The 15,365-nt window shown below is 45.0% G+C and overlaps 1 protein-coding gene across 5 annotated transcripts in view; it reads right to left on the bottom strand.

Moving 5' to 3' along the window:
* The window catches only part of SCHIP1 (schwannomin interacting protein 1), a gene marked incomplete at its 5' end in the record, with an annotated part of 115,492 nt that overhangs the window by 37,117 nt on the left and 63,010 nt on the right, over positions 1–15,365 (bottom strand). Inside the window, one exon of one of the 5 annotated variants that reach the window (XM_081086766.1) lies at positions 5,461–7,563. The exons of 3 other annotated variants lie outside the window; for them this stretch is intronic. In XM_081086766.1, coding sequence (XP_080942892.1) covers positions 5,461–5,541 — 81 coding nt within the window. Of the gene's footprint in view, positions 1–4,826; positions 4,905–5,460; positions 7,564–15,365 lie in introns of those variants that run through there. One more of the 5 variants, XM_081086768.1, reaches the window with a different exon arrangement.

Genomic DNA, 15,365 nt, shown 5'->3' with positions numbered 1-15,365 from the left:
TTATCAGGTGCATTTCAGAGGCCTGCAAACCCATCGCAGTCATTCAGTGTCACTGTCAGGACACAACAGTCTGAAACACCTACTGGATGGTTATGAAACAGCTGCCAGGAAGCCAGTGTCCCCAATTCCCCACCTCACGGTGGACTCAGGGTCTGGGGGAGCCAGACACAGGCACGTGACCAGGAAGGAGAGCAGGAGGCCAGGGCAGGGAAGCTGGGGTCAAGAAGACCCAAGTTCACATCTTGACTCTGACACCTCCTAGTGCAGATTACAGAAACTCTTTAAGCCCCATTTCTTTTTCTGAAAAAAAGAGATAATACTACTATCTTTTAGGCTGTGTTAAGGATCAAATGAAATGCTATATAGAAAGTAGTTGGCATGGTGCCTGGCCCAGAGAGAAACATATTAAATGGTAGCTGTGAATATTAAAGGGAGAGATGAACAGACTGCCATACCTCAATGTGGGGTTGGGGGGACGAAAAGAGATAAACCAAAGAACTTATATACTTATATGCACAGCCCATGGACACAGGCAATAAGGTAGTAAAGACCTGTGTGGGGGGGAGTAGGGGCTGGGAGGAAGTGGTAAAAGGGGGGAAAATGGGAGACATCTGTAGTACTATCAGAAATATATATATATATATATATATATATATATATATATATACACACACACACACACACACACACACACATATATATAAAGAAGGGACTAAAGAGAGCCAGAAATAGCCAGAACAGACAAATCCACAAAGACAGCAAACAGCCCTAGCCGGTTGGCTAAGTGGGTAGAGTGTCAGCCTGCAGACTAAAAGGTCCCAGGTTTGATTCTGGTCAAGGGCATAAGCCCAGATTGTGGGCTCAATCCCCAGTAGGGGGCATACAGGAGGCAGCTGATCAATGATTCTCATCATTGATGTTTCTCTCTCTCTCCCTGTCTCTCTAAAATAAATAAATTAAAATAAAAAGACAGCAAACAGATTAATGTATGGGGAGGAAAGAATTGGGAGTAATTGCAGATGGATACAGTGTTTCTTTGTGGGTGGTGAAATTATTCTGGAATTAGACACTAGTGGTTTGCATAACCTTATAAATATATTAAAACCCATCAAAATTTGAAATGGTATGTGAGTTGTGCCTCATACATTATGGTATATAAATTATACCTCAATTGAAAAATAAACCATACTCATTGTTTTTGTTACATGTGTGTGGTTTATTAATTTTATTGAGCTATAATTCACATACCACATGCCCAGAAAATCTAGTTACTTGAAACAACCGTTCCCTGACGATGCTGGTGAACAGGGTGATATCCGGGGAAGAACCCTGAAGTAGGAGCCGAGGCCTCATATTTACATCATCTAAGACCCTCCAGGCCAGTTCCTCCCTTCAAAGGAAGGGAGACCCTGGCTCAGAGAGCGGGAGCGATTGTCCCCAGGTGGCGAGGTGGGCCCAGGCTCCGGGTTCAGCAACTGAGCAGTCCTTCCAGCGCATTCAGCCCTCGCAGACAGGAAGACGGGAGGGTTAATGGGGGTCGACGGCTGCTTTTCCTCCGTAATTGAGTGGGGAGGGCAGAGCTCTTGTCTGGGATGGCAGCTGGCATCCTGTGTTCCTGTTTATTGCAGTTTATCTCCAGCAGTCATTCCCATTCACCTTTTAAAAAAAACATGAGGCGCAGCTGTGGCTTCACTTTAAATATTGTTCCTTCCAGCCTCTTAATGTTTTCACGGGCTCCTCCCTAATCTTTCACTGTAATTGGATGCACAACACTAGAGACGGCTCCTCGTAGGAACAAAGCGGGGCGAGCAGGCCTCCCCGTCCTGTCCTCGACTGCACAGGCCTGTCCCGCTCCTCTCTGCGAGGGGCAGCCTGCGGGCAGAAGGCCGGACGGCTTCCCTGGGTCTGCTCTGCTCCCGGACACAGTGGGAGCCAGCCTTCTGCCGTCTATGTTACATTTTCTTGATTCCCTCTCTCTCCGTCAGTGTAACTTGGATCTTTCCAGGCTCTGAGAGGACACAAGCTGCGTGTTTTTTCGGTCCACACTAGCTATCCGAACATCCAGGCAGCATCATCCACATCAGCTTGTTTGTGTGCTCCCTCCTTCCGCCCCCGCACCCCCCTCCCCCCCCCCCCCCCCCACACACACTGTAAACTCCTTGAGGGAAAGCCCATTCTCTCTTCTGTGATCCTGGCCTTCCACTTGCTCCGTGCTTGCTCCTAAAGACAATCAGCTGTATGGGCTTTACCAGAGGGCTGGGGGGTGGGGGTGGGGGTGGGGGGTTGCGCAGAGCAAGGCAGGGCAATGACGACTGAACATACACACCTTGGATTCTGCCAGGGTGCAGGCCTTCTTCCTAAATACTGAGATCTGTGTTCTGCTGAGTACAGCTTCACCGCTACTGAGCAAACCAGAGATCCTAACGAGACATCTTGCTTACCGCCGGACCTTCCCCCAGGAAAGGGAACAGATGCCTACTCTCTTCCTTCCCCCGCCTGGTGGAATCTAATTTTAGTATCGGAAAGTGACCTTTCCCCCTGAAGGCTGTTTGCCTGACTTTATTACAATCTTGTAAAATAATCCCTGTACCCATGTGGTATTTATTAGTGCAACTGGTATAGGAAGTTCTGTCATATCTAGGCCGGGGTATATCAATTTTCCAACTGTTTTTGACAACTGACCTCATAGTCACAGGAGGGAAAAGAGAAATTATGAAAACTTGAATTTATATTTAAACATTTATTTAAAAATATCTATTTGTGTATGTTTTATATGTACGTAATATATTTTTACAACGATATGTGCATGTAACTTATGAATAAAATATATGTATATTAGAGGCATGGGCTCAAAAACATTTTACTGATGGGTACAAGGTCAAAAAAACCTGCAGACCCCTGCTTTATGGCACCTAATTTAATTTTCTACTTAGTCAACCAAACAGCAAAAACAAAACATTTTGGGGGGAAAACTTAGAAAAAGAAGATTCCAATTAGGAAAAGTGACTTTTATACTACCTAATTCTTTTCCTGCTCTTTGTATTTTAAAGAAAACATATGTTGCCTTGTTTTGCTAGACGTTCTTAATGAAATTAAGACTAGGTGTTTTTTTTTAGCATAATGAAGCCTTCATAGTAAACACGATATGCATAAATTTGAAAGCATTTGCCTGAGCAAGGCAGTTAGAAAGCTGAACCGACAAGAGAACAACTCTCATGTTTAGGGTCCAGAACAACATCGCCTGACCTCTGGCATCCTCCTCATCGAGGGGTTTCATCTAGGGGTGCTTCGTACTTGACCTATCAGACACCAGGTCTCCTGCAAGCTCACGTGGCATCCCACCGCCTCAGTTAGACAATGGGCTTCACACTGCAACTCTGTATTGTTGTTGTTATTTTAAAGCGACTCGAGCCTTTCAAGCTTGTGGCTTTAGTCCGTGCTGTATCAGGTTGCCTCCTATCATCGCTCACTCATCCCAGGCATCTGGGCTCTCAGGTTCTAAGGAGCATGGAACTACAGGGGCCATTCTTGTATTGTTATTGCGTGAGCAATGGCATGTTTTTCATGTTTTCCTAAGTGCAAACTGACCTACACTTTTCTATCTGAGACGTTTTAACAAAGAAAACCGAGAGCCGTCTTTTGGCCCTGAACGTGAGAGGCAGGGTGAGAGGCGTGCACTCGCTCTCCTGGGCTGGGTAAGTGACGGACTCTGATTGCTGCACCCACTTCCGGCAGGAGGGGACGCTGAGAGGTGTTAGGATTTCAGGACTCTGTGCACTTACCACCTCGGGCATTCATTCCCTCCTTGGGGATCGCAAGGGACAAAACCCACGCAGGGCAACCTGGCAGGTCATTTAAATCTCTCTCACATATTTAAGTTTCAGCTTCTGGAGAAAGAGCATAAATTATTCTGGGCTGCTCTAAGAAAGAAAGCATATACTCAAAACAGCCCCTATTCTCACACACAATTATGCATATAAGATGCAAACTGCCATATTTTGCATTATTATCAAGACAGAAGCTTCTTTCTGTCTCTCACTCTGGGGAAAAAAGTTCGTGACATACTTGATCAAATTAGAAGTTTAGCAGCAAGTCTTCCTGTGTTAGTTCCATGATGGGAGGGCCCTTCTCTTTCATCCTGTGCTATGCCATGACCTACATCTGACTTAGGGAAAATAATAAGGGAGAAGGACGGAGCATGTGTTTAGCCTTCTGTGGACGGACAAGCACACACTTGTAGTTTAATTTCATGGCCTCGCCCATATAACTAAAGCTATTTTTACTTGGGCCTCTTACTACCAGACAATTACCATATAAAACATTCCAAAAATATATTCACCGGCTTTCAAAAGAAAAGGCAAGCAAAGAATTAGTAGATACCATATCAAATTTTGAAAACCCCACATCTTCTCTTAGTAAAACTTAATATTTAAAAAAAGGCCAAAATTAGAAAGATAGGTTAAACATTCTAGTAATTTTTAATTGCAGGTGAATTTTTAACATGTCAGTGATTTTAAAAATTCTTCCTTTATATAAAAAGCCTGCCTAGCAACTAAATGTATAATGTAAATTTTTCAACTTCAGAATAAGAACATGTGTATTCCAGTTACTGCTAAAATATAGTAATGAATACAAGCTGGGAAAAGCAGAAAGAAGGGCTTTCCCAGTTTAATGTATTCAATTCTGTGCATTTCAGCTTTCCTGAATATATTATGGCCATGGCCACTGACTGTGGAATTTGGCCACTTCTCAAGGGTGATCTTTCTCCCAGTTAGAAAAATGGTCCAATTGTTCACAAACAAAAGAACTCTCCCCGCCCCCCTTACCTTTTTATAATTCCCCTCCATATCCAATGGGGATTCTTGACTGATGATGTCATCCATTCCATCACTGTCCAAATTCATCCTTTGACTCTTTAGAATTTTACTTGAGAAAGAACCTCTCCTGAATTCTGATAGGCGGATGTGCCAATTGCTCAGGACCCTGCTCACTGCTCATGCTGACGTGGGGAGCCAGCTAAGAGTCTGTGCCTGGCTGTGCGTGTCCTTGTCCTGCGCTGGCTCGGAGACACCGCCCGCCCGGCCTGGCCTGCCCTGTGCGCTGGCACAGGGGCAGCTGCCGTTTTCTGAGGCTCCCCCGGCACCGACGCTCGGCCTGCGGAAAGCCCAGTCTTCCCACCATCTGCCGTGGCCTTCCCCTGGATGATCCCGGCTGGGCTCCTCTCCACAGCACCTTTCCTCTTCCCAGCCAAGCAGAAGCTGACTCCACTCCCCGGCTGCCCAGGTCAGGGCTGGCTGTGGCTGGGAGCTCTGGGAGGAAACCAGCAACCTTATTCTGAACCCGGGGCAGAGTGGATGAGATAAAAATAGATGCAAACAACCCAGCCTCGCAGACTTCACCAGCGAGTTAAAAGCCGGGTGTCCCATGACAGAACGAAAACAGTATAATTTAAAGGCTAACCTGTAAGACAGATGTTTGCTTTTTCCTTTTTTCTTTTCCCCACAACCAATCATTTCTTAGCGTCAGATGTAAATGTCTCATCTTGTGGCAGCAGCCCCAGCACAAAGATGAAACTTATTTCCAACCCCGAGAAGGACCTCTCCGCCCGAGGATCGGCACTTTGCTCTATCAACACGGTCAAGAGAAAAAGGGCCATCAGCTTTTCGTTAAGATTCAGCCATTGGCGGGCTTTTTCACAAAAGAGAAGGTTCCTTTCTGTTGCTCTCCGCACCCTTTCCCCAGGGCTTTTGGTTTCGTTTACTGGCTTTACATACAGAGAAGGAAAAGACCCACAGCTGGAGGATGTTTGGGTGCAAGAGGCAGACAAACAACACACACACACACACACACACACATTCATCAATGCTGAATGACTAGCGCCAGAGACTAAAATATATACCCACTGCTCATTAAAAAAAACCAAACACGACGTTACTGTTTGCAGAAGTGGGCCAAAGAGCTCCAAGGGCAAGCTCCTTCTAACAACACCATCTCCTCTGACAAGTGTAGACAGAAAGCAGCAGATGTACTAGCTCATACCTTTTCCAAGATGAATTCTTGACCAAGTTCCATGCTGTGAAGAACACCCTAATCAACCAAAAAATGCCATAAGGTAGCCTTTTGGCATCTGATCCTCTGCTGAAATGCTGGAATTCTATTGTCTATTTCCACAAATTTTTAAAAATTCTGTTTGCTCAAGACTGGTGGCATGGATGTGTCTCGATGTAGTTGAGTGTAGTCCAACTTTTGCAAAGCAAATACCTTCCTCTGCAGCCCCTGACCCAAATCCAAATCCTCCCTGCACTCCACCCTCGGGCCCCCGCCCCTCAGTCCCCAAGAGAGTGACCTGCACGTGTCTCAGGAGCCCCACTTGCATTTGGGCAGGGCTTCTCCCTAGCAGAGACCTCCCATGTCTTATTCTCTTCCAGACCCCAGGACCCTCATGCCAAACAAGGCTCCCGCTATCTGCACACAAGGGCCCCAAAACACCTCCCAGGGCTGTGAGGCAATGCTGGGTGCTGCCCCAATGTGCATGTTCCCAACACCGGAGCATTTGTCAAGGCTAAGGCTTTGGGGTTACAATGAAGAATCTGAAACGTAAAGGATCTGTGTATATTAAATCCTGTCAAAGGAGGTCACCTGAAATGAAGGAAGCATGCATCTTATTACAGGACATACATTAACATAACAATAGTTACCTTTCCTGAGGGGTTTCTATGGGCCAGGCACTTTCCATGTGTGTCTTACACATCTTCGATCCTCACAGTCACACTATGGAGTAGATGCTATTATCATTTGCATTTTATAGCTGAGTGAGAGCTCAGTGAGGGAAGTAACCTGCCCACAGTGAGGCTGCTTGTGAATGGGCAGGCCAGAGGGTGAACCTGGGCCCTCTGCTTTTGTGGCCCACATTCTAAGTGGGCGTGCCAGACCGCCTCCCACTGACTGACTTGGTAAGAAACAAATGCCCACACTAAAATAATCAGGCACAGCTTTTAAAAGCTAAGATTCAGTACAGAGAGGATTCCGGCAGCACTTCTATAACAATATCACATATTGACTATCAATCGCACTTCAGGAACACCCAGGACGTATCACCACTATCCCCTGCCAATTAGACCTCAAGAAATAAAGTGAGAGCGCCTCCACTGAGGACCGTGACCTAACACGCGGTAGAGTGGATCTTTTCCGGTTCAACACGGTGCTTCTGGTGCCACTTCGGCTCCTTCCCGTCAGCCACAGGGTTTCAAGGCTGCTTCTAAGGGGACAGGGCGTGCTAATTCACCTTATTTCCCCCACAGCACCCAGACACGGCCTCACACATGTTAAGGGAACAGTGAAGAGCTGTTGCATAAATAGACGAACGCAGGAGAAATGTAAGTGTTGCTTAAAATGTTTCCTCTAAATGCTGTCCATGGTAGGAAATATTAATAGTTCACATTACTGCTTTTCAACCGAGATTGTCTGTGGAAACCACATATGTTCAAAGTTAAATATGGGTCTGCTTTGGTTGAAAGAGGGGGGCTACCATGAACTTCAGTCTCTGATCTTGGTTAGCATCCTAGTCCACTTAGCAGTCGACAACCAAGAGCTAACATGGATGAAATTATAAAAATGTAGAGACTGTAAGACTCAGTAAGATACATAACACTATAAGCCTCATCACTGATGTCGTTTTCCTTTCATTTTAACAGGGTGGGCTTAAATATACAGTTAAAATGACCGAACTCTTGAACTCATTATTAACTATGTATATGTATATACATATTCAAATTAATATACAGTAATAATATACTGACTATACACACACACACACACACACACACAAATAATATATTCTCTTTTGGAGAAGGCACCTCAAAATCCAAGATGAAATTTCCCAGCCAAACAACAGCAACGAGGATTTGCACTAAGTGAAGGATGAACACCATTCTGCTCCTCCACCCACTACGCCTTTTCAGGCCATAAGTGACTCTCTAATAAGCACTACCCAGCAGCAAGCGACAGAACATCCCTCCTGAAACACGATGCAAGAGCTTGCAGGGTGGCCCCCGGTGGTGATGAATTTTCTCTGCACCCTCCCCCAGAAGGTGCTCAGCACAGACACGCTCACAGAAGGAGCTGTACCACCGCTGTCTGGGTGGCTTGTATCAGCTTAAAATATCTGGTGATTCCCTATCATGTGGACTGACCTGTGATGTATTCTACAGCTTTGCTACTCAAAGTGTGTCCTCTGACATTTCCTGGGAGCTGACTGGAAATGAACACTCTGAGGTCCAAACCCAGACCTACTGAATCAGAAAACACATTTTTAAAAAGAGCTCTTGGATTTGTGAATGCATCTTACATTTTAGAAGCCTAGATCCAGACCCTGCAAAAATTTATTATACAGCCATTATTCTTTTACGTTAGATCATATTTCTGTGCTTGGTGGCAAGACTCTGACTTTAGATGTTTGGGGTCAACACTGTAATTAATTTCACTCCCAAGAGGTCCAAATGAATACAGGAAAGGAAAAAACAAACCACTTCACTGGGAGATGAGCCGTATGCAATGCGTGGTGGTTTTGCAGTAGTTATGCAAACAAGGGGATAAAGCCTCTCGTGTCCCTTCTACAGAGACTTTTCTCTAGTTCCTTCTCCACTGCCACCTTCTCCAAAATGAACGGTGCTGGCTTAACACGGGCCCAGACACTGACGCTATCCCTTAGAAAACATACACACAGCCACTGACAATCCCTGAGGTTTAAAGGGCTTTTTTCTCACCCCCTCCCCTGCCCTGAAATTCAAGGACTGGACCGGAGAGCTTCAGTTTCCTGTCAAGCCATGCCCTCGACTGCAAGGTGCATTGATCACGTGAGCTAATGCTTTTAAATGATCATTATCGGGCCCTGGTGGAAATTATTGACTCTGAGAACACTGACCACATTACTGGGAAATCACTTAGGCATTGCCAAAAGATTTTCCAGTTCACAGATGGGAACTCTAATTCATCCCGACTAAGCCTGCAGCATCCACTGCCTGCCCTTCAGCCTGAACATCCAAATTCCACCTGCTATACAAAGTGATACTTGAGTTGTCATCTTTTTTTCAAATTATTTGTTTTTCTTCTGTGCAAAGTTCATTTAAATTTGCTTTGCTTTAAATCTTTGCTGTTGGAAGTATTACATAGATCCTCTTCCCCCCATTGACTCCTTCTATCCTGCTCCCACCCCCCACCCAGGCTCTCCCTACCCTATTGTCTGTGTCCATGGGTTATGCATATATGCATATGAGTTCTTTGGTTGATCTCTTTCCACCCACCTACCCACCTCCTTTGCTTTGCTTTTCAATTAAGGCACTCTGATAGCTAGATGAGCCATGAAAATATGCAGGGAAATTTTTAAATGGACTTTTCAGTGTATGTTCCAAAATTAAAATAATGGCATTGGGAGTGTGGGGCAGAGGAGGTGTTGGGAGGTGTTGGGAGTACAGAGAGTGCCAAACAGTCACCTGCATTAAAATGCTGAGGACCACAGACATAAATCTCTGTGCCCAACTGAAAACCTGAGCACAAGGAACTCAGCTGCGGTCGCTCTGTGGGCCACAGCACGGCGTCCAAACGGAACCAGGATTCATGTCCTCATTACGTTTCTCTGTGTTGTGAGCATTCTTTCCCCATTACTGGCTCTCCTATGCTGTCAGCATGCCTTTCTGAGAGTTGTTTTCTTCTGAATTCAAGCAGTTCTGTCAAAGTGGTTTCTATTTCAGGAAGCTTGGTAATTTCTGATGCTTTTAGATAGTGCAAAGGAGAATACTAAGTGCACCAAGATTTCAAATCTTCCCTTGGCAGAGTGGATATAAATAAATAATAGGAGATGGCTGTATTAATGCTGAGCTTCTTCATGTGAAGTTGTAGTTAGTTACCCAAGGTTGTGTGTGTGTGTGTGTGTGTGTGTGTGTGTGTGGACATGGGGTCTCTACTCTTCAAAAATGATGAATGCGCTGACATGTACCAGAGAGATGTTCCCATTTCCTGTCCTCCCCCATCACCACCCTCTTTCCAAGAGAAAATACTAGATGTTTGGCTTAAATAGGTGTTGCATGTTCATTTCTTAAAATCACTGGATGTCTGAATCCTGATGTTTGAGGCACCAAGTGCTATTTTAAATGGCAATGTCTGAGGTTCTACTAAATTTCTATTTCAGATCAGGTGTGTAATGTAGCTCTGTTGAGGTGATTTTTTTGTTTGTTTTCATTTGGACACTTATTGTTTTGTTCCCTCTGTGTTAAGACATATAAACTAGATTTTCAGATATCTTTCTTGGCTAAAAACAAGTGCAGAATTATATATCCAGAATTCTTAATTTCTAAGGTGATAGATATGTTACTGCCTCCTCAGAAAAACACACTGTATCTCAGCAAGGCAAAACACAACTATACCCAGGCAAAACAATGAAAACAAAGTATTATCCAACACCATTGACTATAGGGAAAATGTTTCCAGTAAAAACATTTATAGAATCAGACAGAAAACTGTTCCAATGAACTTAGCTGTAAACGCCTGCATCAAATAGTGCACTACAATGCTTTGAAATTCCCTTTTCCATTAGGTCAATATATTTTTCCCTGCTGTGGATGAAACAGGCTTAAATTGGGTGGAATCTTAAATGAATTCAAATCTGATACCTTTGTTTTCTCATTCACAGGAACAAGGGATTGGGAAATGAACCCTCGCTTGGCCTGGTGTCAGTAGGGATAGAATATATTTCCTTTCCTTTGTTAACCATTAAATAACCCACTAGAATTTGAGTGTGAAGGCTGTTTATTACTCTCTCTAGTAAGAATTTTCACATCTGGGTGTACTACTTAAACTGATATACTCCCTAGCTTTATCATTTCAGACCAATATAGGTAATCTTTTATTTTATGTGCTGGGTATAGCACTTTCACTGGGCCGAAACATTTTGCCCAAGAAAAATTTGGTGTTTAACAGGAGGCAGTTAAGTTATCCCTCCATATGGTAAAAATATTTATTATAACTTTGCAAAATTCAACATATTAAGAAAGGCAGCTTGGATATGAGTGCTTGCCTCAACCTATCACAGGTGTTTTGAAAAAGCGCTTGGGACAGACCATGAGGTTCACCTTGGGAAAATTCATGGGTGAAGGATTGGTAGGTACGGAGGTATATTCTTAATGCATTGCCTCTGGGAATGCTGGGATGTTTGTCTCATTCATTTTGTCTTCCCCTGCCCCCCATTTTGGCAGATGGGATGTCAGAAATGCTGGCAACTGGCCAAGAGGCTCACAAGCCAGGTGCCTGGACTGCTGGGGTCAGCTTCACCAACTCCCTGTTGCAATGCGGAGATCCGAGCTTCTCCCTGGTATTGTGATGGGAAATCCTGATCCTGAGAACTCAGAACATCACCAACCGCAGAAAATGCAATTCAACCCAACAGACATGCATCGAACACACACTCTGGGTGTAGGGCAGGAAAGGAAAATAAGGCTCTGGCCCCCAAGAAGACTGCTGTCTAATGGGGGAGACAGACTTATATGTCACTAGCTGCAAATGGATTCTCAGAGGTAAAACCAAAGTGCACTGAGAACTTCTGTCTGGGGACCCGAGGGGAAGGTGCCCTTTGAGCCTTGACAGTTGCATCAGCCTACAACAGGTCGAAGCAGGTGCAGTGTGAGCAGGAGACATACCAGGCCTGTGGTTGGCAAACCGCGGCTCGCGAGGCACATGCGGCTCTTTGGCCCCTTGAGTGTGGCTCTTCCACAAAATACCATGTGCGGGCGTGCATGTACAGTGCGATTGAAACTTCGTGGCCCATGTGCAGAAGTCGGTATTTTGTGGAAGAGCCACACTCAAGGGGCCAAGGAGCCGCATGTGCCTCGCGAGCCGCGGTTTGCCGAGCCGCAGTCTGCCGACCACTGTACCAGGCTGAGGAACCAAAGCAAAGCAGTGATGGCAATGAGGGGCAGGAGGGTGGGATCTGGAGGGAGGACTGTGTGTGTCCAGCTGGGGGTTCAGGTCATGGTTAGGCCTTAAAGGCCACGCAAAAGGGTGTGGGCTGAATCCCACGGAAAATGGGGAGGCATTCTAGGTTTCTACCGGGCTTCCTCAAGACCAGGCGTGTGTTTGAGGAAGAGCCTCTTTAAGCTCTCCAGGGAGAAAGGAGATGAGAGTCATTGACATATCACCTTACTTTCTTTTCTTTCAAGGCTAGATTCCCACAGTAGCAAAGAATGTGAGGGCATGATCTGTATCTGAGGTGGTCCAGGACAATTGGGGCGATGGAAGGAAAGGGATGAAAGCACGTCATTGTTTGTATATATACACACACAAGTCCCCAAAAACCAACTGCTGGGAAAGAGGAGAAAATATTTGGGAGCTTTGAAGCAAAACGGGCCCTCTGACCCCAACTTGAGCTGTCATATTAACAATATCGCTAGGCTTTCTACCAGGGGCTGTTTAGAAGAATGTGGCCTAAGAAGGCTGCCAGGCCCGGAGCTGTGGGCGAGGCTCTTTCCTGAAGAGGCTGGCTTCCTCCCAAGTCTGGAAGATGGAGCTCCACAGCTTCATCTAAACACGGCTACTACGGAAAATGACAACACATGCCTCCGCAACCTCTTCGCTAATGTAAATCAGAGGGAGAAAAGTACATGGCGATGACGTGAGAGCCTTTAGAAACACAACCACCACAGAAAATCCCGCCCCAGCGTTTCTCTCTGATGGTCCCTCCTTGGGCGAAGTTGCTCTATGCACAGTGCTTGTAAAACGCCTGCAACCGAGGTTTTCGGGCTCCTGGTAGCAGTGAAACTCTCTTTCAAAGCAATCATCTACTTGGAAAAGCAATATACGAGAATCAATTACAGATTCCTATATTAGCAACAAACAACTGAGAGCGGGAGTGGGGCATGGTTCTCCCTGGCTGCTTCCCAGCCTTCACGGGGTCCCTGCTGTGCACCAGAGAAGGAGCGCGCTCTTAATTTCTGGTAACAGACCTGGTTATGCAGAAAGGTGGCCTCCCACAGGGGACCTGCCAACTTCCATGCCAGGGTGATAAGTAGGAAAAATCCCATTTCCCAGGTGAGAAAAGCAACAGGAACTATGGGGATCATTTCACCCTCAATGAGAACTTTCAGGTTAACGGCAGGTGTTGGGGGAGGGAGGACAATATCAAAACATAAGAAACCAGGGTGCTATATATCCTGGCCTGGTAGCTCAGTTCATTAGAGCATCCGCCTGATACACCAAGGTTTCCGGTTCCATCTCCGGTTGGGGGACACACAAGAATCAACCAGTGACTGCATCAATGGTTGGAGCTGCAAATCTATGTTCTTCTCTCTCTCTCTCTCTCTCTCTCTCTCTCTCTCTCTCTCTCTCTCTCTCTGTCTCTCTCTCGTCAATAAAGGAAATTTTATAAAAAGAAACCATGATGCTATGGTACTTTATATATAGTAGGCATATCCATCCATATTACTTGAGGGCTTGTTCTAAGCACTGGGAAAGCATATGGATACAAATATGAAAATCCCTGCCCTCATGGAGCTTACATGGTGTGAGGGAGACAGAAAATACACAAATCAATATGTACTCTGATAGATGGTAATGAATGCCAAGTATACAAATAAGTTACATAAGTGTAACAGAGATGTTGGGATAGATTTGGAAAGTTGGAAGCTGACATAATAAGTCTAGAGAAGGTAACATTTGAGCAAAGACCTGAATAAGCTATGGGGGATACTGACAGGAAAAACACAGGATGGCCAGCTGAATATGAATTCCTCATAAACAGTGAACGATTTTTTTTAGAATACGCATGTCTCAAACACTGTAGGAGATTTGCTAAATCTGGCAGCCCTAAGTGGAGCAGCATATGCCAGGTAGGAGGGAGGGGGGGATGATGGGAAGGGGGAATGTGGGAGGGGACTCTAAGAGGAAACAGGGCCCTGGGTGGCCCAGAGTTTTATTCTGAGCAGGATTTTGAGAGGGGTGACATGCTCTGACTTAGGTTTTAAAAGATCATTCAAGGCAGGAGCAGCAAGAACAGTTAGGAGGCCATTACTGCTGCAATGATAATGACGACGATGATAATATAATGATAATATACATCTAGACATAGGCACCAAAATGAGCATGGAATTTGGGGGGAGGGGAGGGGATGGCCCCTGAAGCCGCATTCATGAACTCTCCATTAAGAAACATTGGTATACATTTATGGTAGGAAAGGAATCAGTCCTAGAAATAAATTCTATCTAGTCAGTAGCAATGCTAAGCTCAGGAAGTTGCTTTAACCCACGACATTATCATTCTTAAAGATAAATAACTGAATACGCCATCATCCCCAAGGGGGGAAGTTTCTGAAACACATCAGACTGTCGATATTGGCATCACGAGTGACTGTGATAACATCAGGCCAAGGACTTGGAGAAACCGCCCTTTCTGAATCCAATCTCAGCGGTGCCAGCTGGGTTCTAAGATTCAGGTGTCTAAGTGGGATCGAGACTTTGCTTCCAGCTTACCGTTTTTGTCTTTGCTGAGCTACGGATAAAGGGAGGGGTTTCAAAAGAACAAACAAATGAAGGTGGTTCTACCAGAGAATCCATGGAGGTGCAAGATCTATCGACTATGACTATGTGCCTGATACCCTTAACTGCATTGTGAAAACGAGCCATAAACACTTCAAAACTATCAAACACACAATGACAGTGTTACATGTTGTAGATCATATAGAATAAAGTCAGTTTGTCCTCCTCTGGAAAAGGCAGTAGGCTAACAACATCCCTCCTTTCCAGATGAAACTGCTGACATTTGACCAATGTTTGACCTAGAAAAACAGTGATTTCGTGTTCAACCTAATGAAAAGATATAGGGAATCATCCTGGAGTAGCTTGCCTTTCAAAAATTAAATTACAGAGTTTCTCTAAAAAGAGAGGAGAAAAATTATCTTAATTATGATAGTCATTTAATCATCTGGAGCCGTGCCAGAAGTAGGCCGGGTCTGCAGAGATGTTGACACTCTCCACTCCCGAGCTCTGTCTCATGTGCGAATGAGGACTTTGTTGTTTCCTCAGCATCTTGACCCCTTTCTCTTGGGAAGAATTTCTGTGAAGCACACATCTTGATACGTAGGCTCTATATGGACCTAAATGTACCATAAAGGGAAATACTCTACTATAATTACAAAATTGCAATTATGAAGCAGAGAAAGAGGTGGATAAATATATTCTACAGGCACACTTTACTTACCCGAGAAACCACTGCCTGAAGTCTTGTGAAATGTCCTATTCCGCCTGCATACATTTACCCCTGTGAAATCTGACCTGGGGAGAAACACCTGCTCGTCTCAGGTAACCTACCTCACACAAGGAAGA

Source organism: Myotis nattereri (genome assembly GCF_964212035.1).
Source record: "Myotis nattereri genome assembly, chromosome: 3".
In the NCBI taxonomy this organism is placed as follows: domain Eukaryota; kingdom Metazoa; phylum Chordata; class Mammalia; order Chiroptera; family Vespertilionidae; genus Myotis; species Myotis nattereri.
Note: the sequence above shows the minus strand (reverse complement) of the source record. Positions and strands in the feature narration are given on the sequence as shown.